At 46.4% G+C, this 14,417-nt stretch overlaps 1 protein-coding gene across 5 annotated transcripts in view; it reads right to left on the bottom strand.

Annotated features, from left to right (window-relative positions):
• The window catches only part of DPF3 (double PHD fingers 3), a 326,786-nt gene extending 314,565 nt beyond the window's left edge, over nt 1-12,221 (bottom strand). For all 5 annotated transcript variants that reach the window (XR_011314106.1, XM_069731279.1, XM_069731290.1 and 2 more), the window contains exon 1: nt 12,168-12,221. Coding sequence is in view for 4 of the 5 variants with exons in the window: in XM_069731279.1 (XP_069587380.1) it covers nt 12,168-12,199 (32 nt within the window). In the remaining variant the exon portion in view is untranslated. The remainder of the gene's footprint in view (nt 1-12,167) is intronic.
• Nucleotides 12,222-14,417: the final 2,196 nt, after the last annotated feature.

The following is a 14,417-nucleotide window of genomic DNA, read 5'->3' as shown; positions in this document are numbered from 1 at the left end:
CACCCCATGATCCTGTTTGCCTTGGCAGCTGCTGCCTGGCACTGGCTGCTCCAGGTAAGTTTATCATTAACTAGGATCCCCAAGTCCTTCTCCCTGTCAGATTTACCCAGTGGTTTCCCGTTCAGTGTGTAATGGTGATATTGATTCCCTCTTCCCATGTGTATAACCTTACATTTATCATTGTTAAACCTCATCTGCCACCTTTCAGCCCAAGTTTCCAACTTATCCAGATCCATCTGTAGCAGAATACTATCTTCTCTTGTATTAACTGCTTTACATAGTTTTGTATCATCTGCAAATATCGATATTTTACTGTGTAAACCTTCTACCAGATCATTAATGAATATGTTGAAGAGAACAGGTCCCAATACTGACCCCTGCGGTACCCCACTGGTCACAGCGACCCAGTTAGAGACTATACCATTTATAACCACCCTCTGCTTTCTATCACTAAGCCAGTTACTAACCCATTTACACACATTTTCCCCCAGACCAAGCATTCTCATTTTGTGTACCAACCTCTTGTGCGGCACGGTATCAAACGCTTTGGAAAAATCGAGATATACCACGTCCAATGACTCACCGTGGTCCAGCCTATAGCTTACCTCTTCATAAAAACTGATTAGATTGGTTTGACAGGAGCGATTTCTCATAAACCCATGCTGATATGGAGTTAAACAGTTATTCTCATTGAGATAATCCAGAATAACATCCCTCAGAAACCCTTCAAATATTTTACCAACAATAGAGGTTAGACTTACTGGCCTATAATTTCCAGGTTCACTTTTAGAGCCCTTTTTGAATATTGGCACCACATTTGCTATGCGCCAGTCCTGCGGAACAGACCCTGTCGCTATAGAGTCACTAAAAATAAGAAATAATGGTTTATCTATTACATTACTTAGTTCTCTTAGTACTCGTGGGTGTATGCCATCCGGACCCGGAGATTTATCTATTTTAATCTTATTTAGCCGGTTTCGCACCTCTTCTTGGGTTAGATTGGTGACCCTTGAGAAAAGAGTTTATTTTAATTTTATAATTTATTTTACTAACTTATATTGCGCCATTAATTCCACAGCGCTTTACAGACATTATCATCACTGTACCCATTTGGGCTCACAATCTAGATTCAATATCAGTTGTCTTTGGAGCGTGGGAGGAAACAGTCGAGCCTAGAGGAAACATAGGGAGAAGAATATACAAACGCCTTGAAGATGTCGTCTTTGATGGGATTTGAATCCAGGACCCCAGGCACTGCAAAACAACAGTGCTAACCACAGAGCCACCGTAATGCACATTGTTTAATGCTTGATGTCTAGGTTACAGTCTACCAGAATGGCTAAGCAAGCGTAGTACTTTTATGTGCTTTTTGACAAAGCTTGTAAGCACTGATTTAAAGTGGACTGGATTGCTGGCGGGGTCCAGCTTTAGTGTCCTTGCGCTCCTCTGCTGCTAGTGCAGCATCACAGTGTGCACAACTCCGATCAGTGGCAAAACTATGCCATTGGTCCGCAATATCTAATAGTGAGCAGCACACACCTCCCAACAAAATGGAAATTTGGAGGCAGGGGAGAGGGGTGCTTCAGAAGGTGAAACTTTACAAAAACCCTTTAAAAGGTTACACATTATTGCAACAAAGGAAAGGATCCCCCAACGTTTTACAATTTTATCAAACTGGTAAACGTAATTCAAGGTTTATGTAACATTTTCAACATTGAAGTATACACACTTATGTTCTTTTGACTAGAACATTTGAAGGGAGAAATAAAGTCAAGCATATACAAAATTAACCAGGAATCAGGGCCAGGTTACATCATAACAAAGCACAAGTTTTCTACATAAACACATACTATGTAAAGTTATGGCATGCAAGTTCCTCTCCTGCATGGTGGACCCCGGGTTGTGAACGCACCTAATAATACATATATATACTCGGTGAATTCCGCCAACCCTAACAGTTGCATTCAAAAATGGCTGACTTCAAAATGGCCACCATGGTCACCACCCATCTTGAAAAGTTTTCCCACTCCCATATACCAATGTGCCACAAACAGGAAGTTGATATCACCAACCATTCCCATTTTATTTAGGTGTAACCATATACATGGCCGACTCAGGTGTATCCATATAAATGGCCCACCCTGTATATGTATGAAATAAATCTCATACCCAGTATGATCTATACAGAAATGTATGTGACCATTTAAAAATAATTAAAAAAAAAAAAATCTTTTTGTTCACTAAGCAAAGGTAGAAATCTTGGTGAGCTTATGACAAAGGAAGCTATCTGGACTTAAAGCACCACCACTCCAGCATTTTTTTTTTTTTTTTTAAAATTCACCACTGAAGTGGTGCTGAAAATCCAAGTGCCCTGCCCCTGTCTGATACTCACCTTCCGACATTTCCATCTGTTTTTACTGCAGCTCTGGTCCATCTCCTGCCGTTTGTGACCTGCCGATTGATTCAGTGCTTCATGGAGCGAATCGGAGGTCACAACTCAATACATGTCTATAAGAGCCTTCTTCTGGCCCTCATTGACTTGGATTGAGGGCTTGTGGGGTAGCTGCTGACTTCCAGCTGGTCAGAAGCTGTGCTCACAAAATAGCGCAACAGGACTGGAGTGGTGAAAAACGTTGAAGATACCGGAGGGTAAGTATATGACTGGGGCAGAGGACTTAAGTTTAAAGCGCCCTTCCGGCGGTGAGCAAAAAAAAGCTGGAGAGTTGCTTTAAGAGAAAAGGCAAAAGCAACACTCTTGTAATTGGTGTTGTAGTTCAGCTTTCTGGGTTGTTTAGGAATACAATATGAATTATCTATTTACTTTAAAGAGGATCATCCACCAGTATAAGCTTGGTAATTGGACACATCATGCAATCGAGACTGCAGAGCTGAATAAAACAGTTTTTATTTTCTAATTCCTCCTCTCCATTGTGGAAATATTACGGTAACTTGTAAAGGTTACGTTATGATTTAGGATAAGCCCCAAGGGGAAATCACAAAAATTCATCTCTGGAGGTGTGTACTTTTCCTCCTGCATGTCACTTGCCAATCATAAACAAGAGGAGTCAAGCAGGAGAAAAGAAATATGAAAAAAACAGATCTTGCTCTCAGCAGCTACTTTGCAGTATAAAATCAGAGCGGAGTATAATTATAAACACTTCCAGATCTCCCCTGGCAGCAGTCAGTGAAGTCAAAGTATAAGTTTTTTTTACCAAAATGAGGTCTATTTGTAGGGAAGTGCTACAAGCAATGTTCAGACTATTATAACCATCTTTATATAGGTATATGCATATGTATACGTTTTTAATTACCGTATATACTCGAGTATAAGCCGAGATTTTCAATACATTTTTTTAGGCTGAAAGTGCCCCTCTCGGCTTATACCCGAGTCATTGTCCCAGGGGGTAGGTGGGGGAGGGGGAGCAGCGGCTGTCACATACTCACCTGCTCCTGGCGTGGTCCCTGCATCGCCGATGGTCTCCGAGCACCGGCAGCTCTTTCGGTGTTCAGCAGTCACATGGTACCGCTCAAGAAAGTAATGAATATGGACGCGACACCACTCCCATTGGGGTGGAGCGCATATTCATTACTTTAAAGAGTGGTACCAGTAATCGCTGAACACCGCAACAAGCTGCCGGCGCCGAGGCCATCAGTCAGTGAGAAGCAGGGACTGCACCGGGAGCAGGTGAGTATAACGGGGGAGGGTGAGAATTGCGTGATATTCACCTTTCCCCATTCCACCGCTGGCGCCGCTCCGTCTTCTGCATCCTCTGGATGTGACGTTCAGGTCAGAGGGCGCGATGACATGTTTTGTGTGCGCGCTGCCCTCTGCCTGAACAGTCACTGCAGAGAACGCGGAAGACACAGCGGCACCCAGCGGTGGAACCGTTACAGATGATTATCGCAAGTATCGGGGGCCTGAACAACGAGAGGCGAGTATGCCATTTTTTTATTTTTTGTAATCACAGCAACAGCATATGGGGCATATTACTCTATGGAGCATCTTATGGGGCCATAATCAACCTTTGTGCAGCATTATATAGGGCAAATGTTTCTATGGAGCATCTTATGGGGCCATTATTAACCTTTGAGAAGCATTATATGGGGCATATTTTAATATGGAGCATCTTATGGGGCCCATCAAACTTTATGGAGCATTATATGGGGCGTATTTTGTATGGAGCATCTTATGGGGCCCATCATGAACTGTATGGAGCATTATATGGTGCTCCTGATTCAATATATTCAAAAACAGTTAACCTACTGATGTCTCAATTAATTTTACTCCAATTGGCATCTATTTTTATTTTTGAAATTTACCTGTAGCTCCTGTATTTCCTACCCTATGCTTATACCTGAGTCATTAAGTTTTCCCAGTTTTGTGTGGCAAAATTAGGGGTCTCAGCTTATACTAGAGTATATACGGTATAATAATGATTTTTAGTAATTATAAATCATGCAGCCAGACAGATGGTAACTGTAAACCACCCCTATAAAAAAAACCTTTAAAAAACTATTAAGGGCAGTGGGGTTCATGAATCAGGATTGATAAGCATTCATATAATATTGCACATCATCTATTTACAATACCAGAAATGAGTATATTGTTTTAGAACAGAAGACATCATATAGCTATACAATGTAGTCAGCAGTCAGAGTACTATCATTGGTCACAAACATACATTTAAAAAGGAGTCAGAGTTATGCCATAATAACAAAGTGTTTGTTGACATGCCTCAAGGATCATAACCCCCAGTTCACAGTGAGCAGCCATATATAAATCAAAACAAATACATTTAGAACCAATGACCATACAGACCATGTGCCATAATGACTTGAACCACACTGCCCAGTACCAATTATGATATAGGGGAGAATCTAAAAATTAATCTCTGGGGGCGTGTACTTTTCCTCTTGCCAATCAAACAAGAGGCGTCAAGCAGGAGAAAAAAAAAAAAAAAAACAGGCCTTGCACTCAGCCCTGATCACTGCAGCTACTTTGTAGTGTAAAAGCAGAGTGGAGTGTAATTACCAACACTTCCAGATCTCCTATAGAAGAAGTCAGTGAAGTCAAAGTAAAGTATAAGTCGTCACCAAAATGAGGTCTATTTGTAGGGACATACTACAAGCAAAGTGGCCTCATAATAACTCAAAACAAGATGGGGAACCTTACTATTGATAGGTCATGAATAGGCTTGAGCGAAACGGATCGGACAAATTCAAAAGTCGCCGACTTTTGGCAAAGTGGGGTTTCATGAAACCCGACCCTAGTGTGGGATCGGCCATGCGGTCGGCGATCTTCGCGCCAAAGTCGCGTTTCGTATGACGCCATTTTTCAGCCAATGAAGGAGCGTGGGCAGAGTGATGACATAGGTCTTAGGGGCGTGCACGCCTATCGTCATATTCTCGCTTGTGCGCTGTAGCGATCTGCAATATGTAACACCAGCTTTTCGAGAGAGAGAGAGAGAGAGAGAGATTGGGTTTCGTGTTTCGGTCGATCCCCGACTTTTCGCGATAATCGGCCGATTTCACTCGACTTTTGGGATAGTCGGGTTTCGCGAAACCCGACTCGACCCTAAAAAAGTAAAAGTCGCTCAACCCTAGTCATGAATACTAATCCATCCATTCCTGGACAGGGTTGAGATGGCTTGCTTTCCCCCATCCCTTTTACACCAGAAGGATGGTATAAATATTTGCCTTCCTTTCTAAAGTTGTTATTGTACATAGTGATGAGCGAATATTATTATTATTTTATTATTATTATTATACATTTTTATAGCGCCATTTATTCCATGGCGCTTTACATGTGAATACGGGGCAAATATAGACAAATACATTAAACATGAGCAGATAACAAGGCACACGAGTACATGAGGAGGGAGGACCCTGCCCGCGAGGGCTCACAGTCTGCAGGGGGTGGGTGAGGATACACTAGGAGAGGGAAGAGCTGGCTGTGCGGCTGTTCAGTAGGTTGAGGATCACTGCAGGCTGTAGGCTTGTCGGAAGAGATGAGTCTTCAGGTTCTTTTTGAAGGTTTCTATGGTAGGCGCAAGTCTGATGTGTTGGGGTAGAGAGTTCCAGAGTATGGGGGAAGCACGGGAGAAGTCTTGTATGCGGTTATGGGAAGAAGAGATGAGAGGGGAGTAGAGAAGGAGGTCTTGGGAGGATCGGAGGTCGCGTGTAGGTAGGTACCGGGAGACCATGTCACAGATGTATGGAGGAGACAAGTTGTGGATGGCTTTGTATGTCAGTGTGAGGGTTTTGAACTGGAGTCTCTGGGCGATAGGAAGCCAGTGAAGGGCTTGACACAGGGGAGAGGCTGGGGAATAGCGGGGGGACAGGTGGATTAGTCGGGCAGCAGAGTGTAGGATGGATTGGAGTGGTGCCAGAGTGCTAGAGGGGAGTCCAGAGAGTAGGAGGTTGCAGTAGTCGAGGCGGGAGATGATAAGGGCATGCACTAGCGTTTTTGCAGTGTTGCGGTCAAGGAAAGCACGGATCCGGGAAATATTTTTGAGTTTGAGACGACTATACTTGAGAAGAATATACTTGTTACTCGAGATTTCTCGAGCATGCTCAGGGGTCACCTCCGAGTATTTTTTTAGTACTTGGAGATTTCGTTTTCTTCACCGCAGCTGAATGATTTACATCTGTTAGCCAGCTTAAGTACATGTGGGGGTTGCCTGGTTGCTAGGGAATCCCCACATGTAATCAAGCTGGCTAAGGGTACCGTCACACAGTGCAATTTTGATCGCTACGACGGCACGATTCGTGACGTTCGAGCGATATAGTTACGAGATCGCAGTGTCTGACACGCTCCTGCGATCAGGGACCCCGCTGAGAATCGTACGTCGTAGCAGATCGTTTGAAACTTTCTTTCGTCGTCTAGTGTCCCGCTGTGGCGGCATGATTGCATGGTGTAACATATATTATATACGATGTGTGCATAGTAACCAACGGCTTCTACATCGCACATACGTCATGAAATTATCGCTCCAGCGTCGTAGATTGCAAAGTGTGACAGCAGTCTACGACGCTGGAGCGATATTGTTACGACGCTGGAGCGTCACGGATCGTACCGTCGTAGCGATGAAAATTGCACTGTGTGACGGTACCCTAAGAGATGAAAATCATTCAGATGCGGTGATGAAAACTTAATCTCCGAACACTAAAAAATACTCGGAGAACACCCAAGCATGCTCTGGAAATGTCGAGTAACGAGTATATTCGCTCATCACTAGTGTTGAGCATTCCGATACCGCAAGTATCGGGTATCGGCCGATACTTGCGGTATCGGAATTCCGATACCGAGATCCGATATTTTTGTGGTATCGGTATCGGAGGTGTAAAATAAAGAATTAAAATAAAAAATATTGTTATATTCACCTCTCCGGCGGCCCCTGGAACATCACCGCGAGTCACCGGCGTCCGGCAGGCTTCTTTGTTCAAAATGAGCGCCTTTAGGACCTGCGGAATGACGTCGCGGCTTCTGATTGGTCGCGTGCCGCCCATGTGACCGCCACGCGACCAATCAGAAGCCGCGACGTCATTCCTCAGATAAATTCCTAGAATGAGTGCCTTTAGGACCTGTGGAATGACGTCGCGGCTTCTGATTGGTCATGTGGCGGTCACATGGGCGGCACGCGACCAATCAGAAGCCGCGACGTCATTCCGCAGGTCCTAAAGGCGCTCATTTTGAACAAAGAAGCCTGCCGGACGCCGGTTCCTCGCGGTGATGTTCCAGGGGCCGCCGGAGAGGTGAATATAACAATATTTTTTATTTTAATTCTTTATTTTACACCTCACTATGGATCCCAGGGCCTGAAGGAGAGTTTCCTCTCCTTCAGACCCTGGGATCCATCAGGATACCTTCCGATACTTGATGTCCCATTGACTTGTATTGGTATCGGATATCGGTATCGGCGATATCCGATACTTTTCGGGTATCGGCCGATACCGATACTTTCAAGTATCGGACGGTATCGCTCAACACTACTCATCACTAATTGTATACATTTACCTAGAGGATCCAGAACAAAAAAGCATTTTGCCATCCCCTTAAGTTACTTGAGATGCCTTCATGGTACATACATCCATGTTTACTAAGGTACAAATGCTACGGTAAATACCGTATCTAATACTATGCGATCTCCAGGCTATGTTTTATAGTGCGTTGCAATAGCTAAGGGAGAAATGTGTTATGTTTGATTGGAACTGTAGTATGTTAAAGGGACCCTCCATTGCCGAAACTAAATAGGACTAGACTTTCCCATGTATACTCACCATACCTGATGCCTTCCATTCAGTTGTCACTGCCGCACACTGTAAAATTTCCAGAACTTTCTCCTCTTCTACAAAATGGCCAGCGCAGACTCACAGGGAACCCTATGAAAAGTCTGAACCATGCCTCACTGCTGCAGAGTGGGCAAAGCACTGTCACCATCAACACTGATACATCCCATGCCAATGGAGAGGCAGGGGAGTTGCAATTCCAACTGCATTAGTCATTTTGGATTAAAAACTGGCCAGCTTAGAGAGGGAGGTAGCAGCAGATATGGAGACTATACATGGGTAATGCCTAGTCATATTTAGATTTGAAGAGCGTAGGGTCAACAAAGGAGGACACAGTAAAACCACAACCATTTCTATAGGTTACCTGCTATAATAAACAAGTGGCAATACTGGCAGCATGCTGACTCAGTGGTTAGCACTGTAGCCTTGCAGCACTGGGGTCTTGGATTGAAATCTCACCAAGGACAACTTCATGTGCAAGGAGTTTGTATGTCTCCTCATGTTTGCATGGGTTTCCTCAGGGTATGTTCGCACAGTCCGTAAATGCTGCAAGTTGGATGCTGCGTACATCCGCAGCAGCAAGATGTTACAGCATAGTGGATGGGATTTCAAGAAATCCCATCTCCACTATGCGTGCACTGGCACCCGCAGCTTCCCTGCGGAGACAGACATGAAGCGCGTCTTTCCAGACCACAGCATGTCTATTTCTCTTGCAGAGATGCTCAGTGTCCGCAAGATAAATATCACCAGTCCGATGTATTGGGTGCAGTGATTCCGCATGGTTCGATGAACACATGTGGAATCACCTGCGTTCAAAAGTCGGCGGCGCTTTGGACGGAGCGAATATGTGCTGAGTCCAAAGCGCTGTCGATTACTGACAGTGGGAAAGTAGCCTACGGGTACTTACTGCCATAGCATAACTAGTGTTCTTTGGGCCCAGGGGCAACTTTTAAACCTGGCCTCCTCTAGAACCACAAGGTTGTTCCTTGGTTACATGGGCCTCTGTGACCCTGCTTAAAGGTACCTTCACACTAAACGATATCGCTAGCGATCCGTGACGTTGCAGCGTCCTGGCTAGCGATATCGTTCAGTTTGACACGTAGCAGCAATCAGAATCCTGCTGTGATGTCGTTGGTCGGGGCTAGAAGGCCAGAACTTTATTTGGTCGCTGGCTCTCCCGCTGACATCGCTGAATCGGCGTGTGTGACACTGATCCAGCGATGTCTTCGCTGGTAACCAGGGTAAACATCGGGTTACTAAGCGCAGGGCCGCACTTAGTAACCTGATGTTTACCCTGATTACCATCCTAAAAGTAATAAAAACAAACGCTTCATACTTACCTACCGCTGTCTGTCCTCCGGCGCTGTGCTTTCCTGCACTCACTGTGAGCACAGCGGCCGTAAAGCAGAGCGGTGACGTCACCGCTCTGCTTTCCGGCTGACCGACGCTCACAGCCAGTACAGAGAAGCAGAGCGCCGGGGACAGACAGCGGACGGTAAGTATGAAGCGTTTGTTTTTTTTACTTTTAGGATGGTAACCAGGGTAAACATCGGGTTACTAAGCGCGGCCCTGCGCTTAGTAACCCGATGTTTACCCTGGTTACCGGCATCGTTGGTCGCTGGAGAGCTGTCTGTGTGACAGCTCTCCAGCGACCAAACAGCGACGCTGCAGCGATCCGGATCGTTGTCTGGATCGCTGCAGCGTCGTTTAGTGTGAAGGTACCTTAAGTCTATAAGTCCACTCCACTCAAAGACTTGCTTTGCAGCCCTGGGGGCCCAGGTTCAAATCCCACCAAGGACAACATCTGCAAGAAGTTTGTATGTTCTCCTCGTGTTTGTGTGGGTTTAATCTAGGTTCTCCAGTTTCCTCCCACACTTCAAAGACATACTGAATGGGAAACTGCATTGTGAGCCCCATCGGGGACAGTAATGCGGTCTGTATTACTAGGCCTATTAGAGATCACTTGCTTAACTGTTCCCATTAACAGTGATTTTGACCATGGGTGACTAGTGATTTAACTCCAATTAAATAATGTAGCTTAGAAAATGTTTCATGCATGTCTATCTATATATATAATTGTCTAAGGCAGGGGTGTCAAACTGCATTCCTCGAGGGCTGCAAACAGGTCATGTTTTCAGGATTTCCTTGTACTGCACAGGTGATAATTTAATCACCAACTCATTATTTGTGAAGGTGATTAAATTATCACCTGTCCAGTACAAGGAAATCTTGAAAACATGACCTGTTTGCAGCCCTCGAGGAATGCAGTTTGACACCCCTGGTCTAAGGGGTACTTCCGTCTCTCTGTCGGTCGGCAACTTCTGTCACGGAAATCCCGTGTCGCTGATTGGTCTCGCCAGCTTTCTGTCATGGCTGCCGCGACCAATCAGCGACAGGCACAGTCCGATTAGTCCCTCCCTACTCCCCTGCAGTCAGTGCCCGGCGCCCGCATACTCCCCTCCACTCACTGCTCACACAGGGTTAATGCCAGCGGTAACGGGCCACGGGTACCGCACTCCGTAACCGCTGCTATTAACCCTGTGTGACCAAGTTTTTACTATTGATGCTGCCTATGCAGCATCAATAGTAAAAAGATCTAATGTTACAAAAAAAAAAACAAACGTTATTCTCACCCTCCGACGTAGCGCTGTCCTCGGCAGTGCAAGCGGCAGGTTCCGGTGCTAAGGATGCTATGCGATAAGGACCTGCCATGATGTCACGGTCATGTGACCGTGACGTCATCACAGGTCCTGCGCTCATACCAACCATGGGACCGGAAGCTGCCGCGTGCACCGCACACAGGCGCCAGGACTACAAGAGCCCTTCAGAAGGGGAGTATGTTTATATTTTATTTTAAGTCTTTTTTAACCTCTTACATATGTGGCTGGGCAATATACTGTGCGGCTGGGCAATATACTACGTGACTGGGCAATATATTACGTCGCTGGGCAATATACTACGTGGCCATGCATATTCTAGAATACCCGATGCGTTAGAATCGGGCCACCATCTAGTATTTAATAAGTGACTTAATCATATACACGACATGTATTGACCATGCTTAAATAACTGGAATGAGAACTTAGTACAATGGCTCATTACCATGGGATCATGGATTATCAGTAATCCATATAGAGTGTACAAAATAGTATTTCACGATTATGGAATCATTTCTGTAACTGTGAACCAATAAGCCGACTAATGACATGGACAGCAGATGGACAAGGAACAGTCAGCTAACTGCACCTTTGTACAATACCATACACAGACTTAAATAGTCATGCAGAAATAAGACCAGAGGAGAGATGGTAACCAATAAACAGCCAACAAACTATTGGATCCAAAAACTGCTCGAAGATCTGTAAGCAGCTGGAAAGTAACCTAGGTGGCTCAGCTTTCCTTCGGAAGAGGCTGGTGGTCTCAGCTGGTGATAATGGGCAGCTCTGTTTCCATAACTCCCAGATCAGTGCCTCCTTGGAGACCATCTACAGATCAGTCAATGAAGTAGGTGGTGGGTGATAAAAGGCGACGTGACGGCCCCCATTTGTCAACAGCCTCAGCTCAGTGGCCAAGTTCGGAAACTGTGCAGCCAAGCCTCCTCCTCGCAGTGCCCACCGCTGATCCTGCCCTGCGGCGTGCAGCCACCCATGCCACGCACGGTGCTGCCATCTCGCCTGCAGCAGCACAGCTACCGAAAATATTTCCGAAAAAAAAATGACATTCTTCTCAATAGGAGACGTGCTTGTGGCTGTGCGCTCGGAGGAGGCAGCGCAGAGCGCGCAGAGGTGTGCACTTGTCTCTATGTGTGCACAGCTCCCACTGAGAAAGGCGCCTTTTTTTCATATGGAAACACGCGGATTGTGCACATTTGTACTCACGGTTTCAGGGGGTTGTGAATGACAGTCGCCATCTTGCTACAATGTAACAGAATATTGTCTGTCTCGGAGTTCTGAACGTTCGATAAGGGAGGGGGGTGAAGCGACGGACCAACCAGCGGCGGCGGTACCGGCGCCGCAGCCAATGAGACTCGAGGGGGGCGTGTCATGGAAGGGTTGTTCTGCTAGGTATTAGAGAGCTGTCAAAGCACCAGAGGTCACTCCCTTGGGTGGCCGGACAGGGAGCAGTAGGGGAGGAGGAGGAGGCTGGGCTGAGAGCACAATCTTTGCCCAGAGTCAGATGGGTTAACACTGAGTGGGCAGCGATCGGGCACTTTACAGGAGGTGGGAACTCATTGAAGCGGCGCTCACTGCTTGCATTGCACTTGCTGCCCGTCATGCACCCTGGACTCCAGCCATCTCCCCCAAACAACAGTGGCTGACATTTATTTCTCTGCCCATAGCTTTATCTTGCCGTCACCCTCCCCCACTTCTCTCCAGTTTCTTCCGATGGGCTCTCTGGCAATGATATATGACCCCCTCCGCACACACTCCTCCTCCTCCCACCTCTGGCCCCTGGATTTCTCCGTGTCAGCTAATATCCTGCAGTCGGTGCTCCGGCATCAGGATGCACGAAGATCACTGAAATGTTGTCAACTACAAAACAAGGCACTGCAGTGCGTGTGTGACCCCCTATGGCCAGAGAAGGCACAGGTTAGCAGGACAGGTGACATGATGCATCACTACATGGGGAAATGGCCCAGAGACAAGAGCAACTGGGCCACAAGAGTGCAGGGGGTTTGGTCGACTCTGAAAATGATGAAGAAACTGGTAAACATTGGAAGGAGTAAAATGAAAGGTATATGTGGGAAGTCTCTAACATCAAATATGTGCCATTACTCTATTATTAAGGAGGTGGGGGTCTGCTGACCTCTGGTACCCACCAAAATGAAAGCTGTAGCACTCTTGGCACTCTATCCTCTACAAAGCGCCCCCATTAAAGTGGAGCCCTGCTGTGCATGGGAAAACAATGAAAAGGCAGTCCCTTTGTTTTCAGACTGGAAATTGGGGATCCAGAGGTGGCATCTTAATCAACAAAGTGATGGCATAGCCAAGTGATATAGGGAAAACAGCTTGAAATTGTGTGTTTTTTTAAATCTGGACATGTGATGTAGCTGAAAAGTATATGTTCAATTTACTGGTTTGTTTTTTTTGGATTTTGCCTGTGAAATGGCTACAGTGTGAACGTACTCTAAGGCTAGGTTCACATTGCGTTAGGGCAATCCGTTAAGCGCATAGCGCTAGCGGATTGCGCTAACGCAATGTTTCTTTTTGGTCCGCGTTCGCCGTCCCCACTAGCGCAGATCCCCGAACTCCGCTAGTGAGGACCGGACCTCGGACGCGCCTCGGACGCTGCAAGCAGCATCCGAGGTCCGTCACAAAAGAACGGCACATCGCTAGCGCGTGCCGAAAATGGCACACGCTAGCGATGCGCTACAGGCAGAAATAACATTGCAGTCAATGGGTGCGCTAACAGACCCGTTGCACAGCGTTAATTGCGACATTTTCGCCGTGCAACGCTGTCCGTTAGCGTTAACCCATTAACGCAATGTGAACCTAACCTAACACATTGCACATATACCAACTTATGCTCCAGCTCATTTCTTTGGTTTTGCTGTATTTTTTGTATTTTGTACAAATGGGGGCATGACCCTCCTTTTTGTGCTAGCAATTCTATCTATATGCCTTGCCATGGGAAGGTGGCTTAAAAGGAACCTGTCACCCCCAAAATGGAAGTTGAGCTAAGCCCACCGCCATCAGGGGCTTATGTACAGCATTCTGTAATGCTGTAGATAAGCCCCCGATGTATCCTGAAAGATGAGAAAAAGAGGTTAGATTATACTCACCTGGGCGGTCCGATCCGATGGGCGTCGCAGTCCGGGGCCTTCCATCTTCTTACGATGACGTCCTCTTCTTGTCTTCACGCTGCGGCTCCGGCCCTGTTGAGGGCAGAGCAAAGTACTGCAGTGCGCAGGCGCCAGGAAAAGTCAGAGAGGCCAAGTGCCTGCGCACTGCAGTACTTTGATCTGCCCTCAACAGGGCAGACAAAGTACGCCTGCGCCGGAGCCGCAGCGTGAAGACAAGAAGAGGATGTCATCATAAGAAGATGGGAGGCCCTGAACCGGACCGCGACACCCATCAGACCGGACCGCAGAGGAACCGCCCCTGAGTGAGTATAATATAACCTCTTTT

Source organism: Ranitomeya imitator, chromosome 1, assembly GCF_032444005.1.
Source record: "Ranitomeya imitator isolate aRanImi1 chromosome 1, aRanImi1.pri, whole genome shotgun sequence".
Taxonomy (NCBI): domain Eukaryota; kingdom Metazoa; phylum Chordata; class Amphibia; order Anura; family Dendrobatidae; genus Ranitomeya; species Ranitomeya imitator.
The sequence above is the reverse complement of the archived record's forward strand: the minus strand, read 5'-3'. Positions and strand labels throughout refer to the sequence as shown.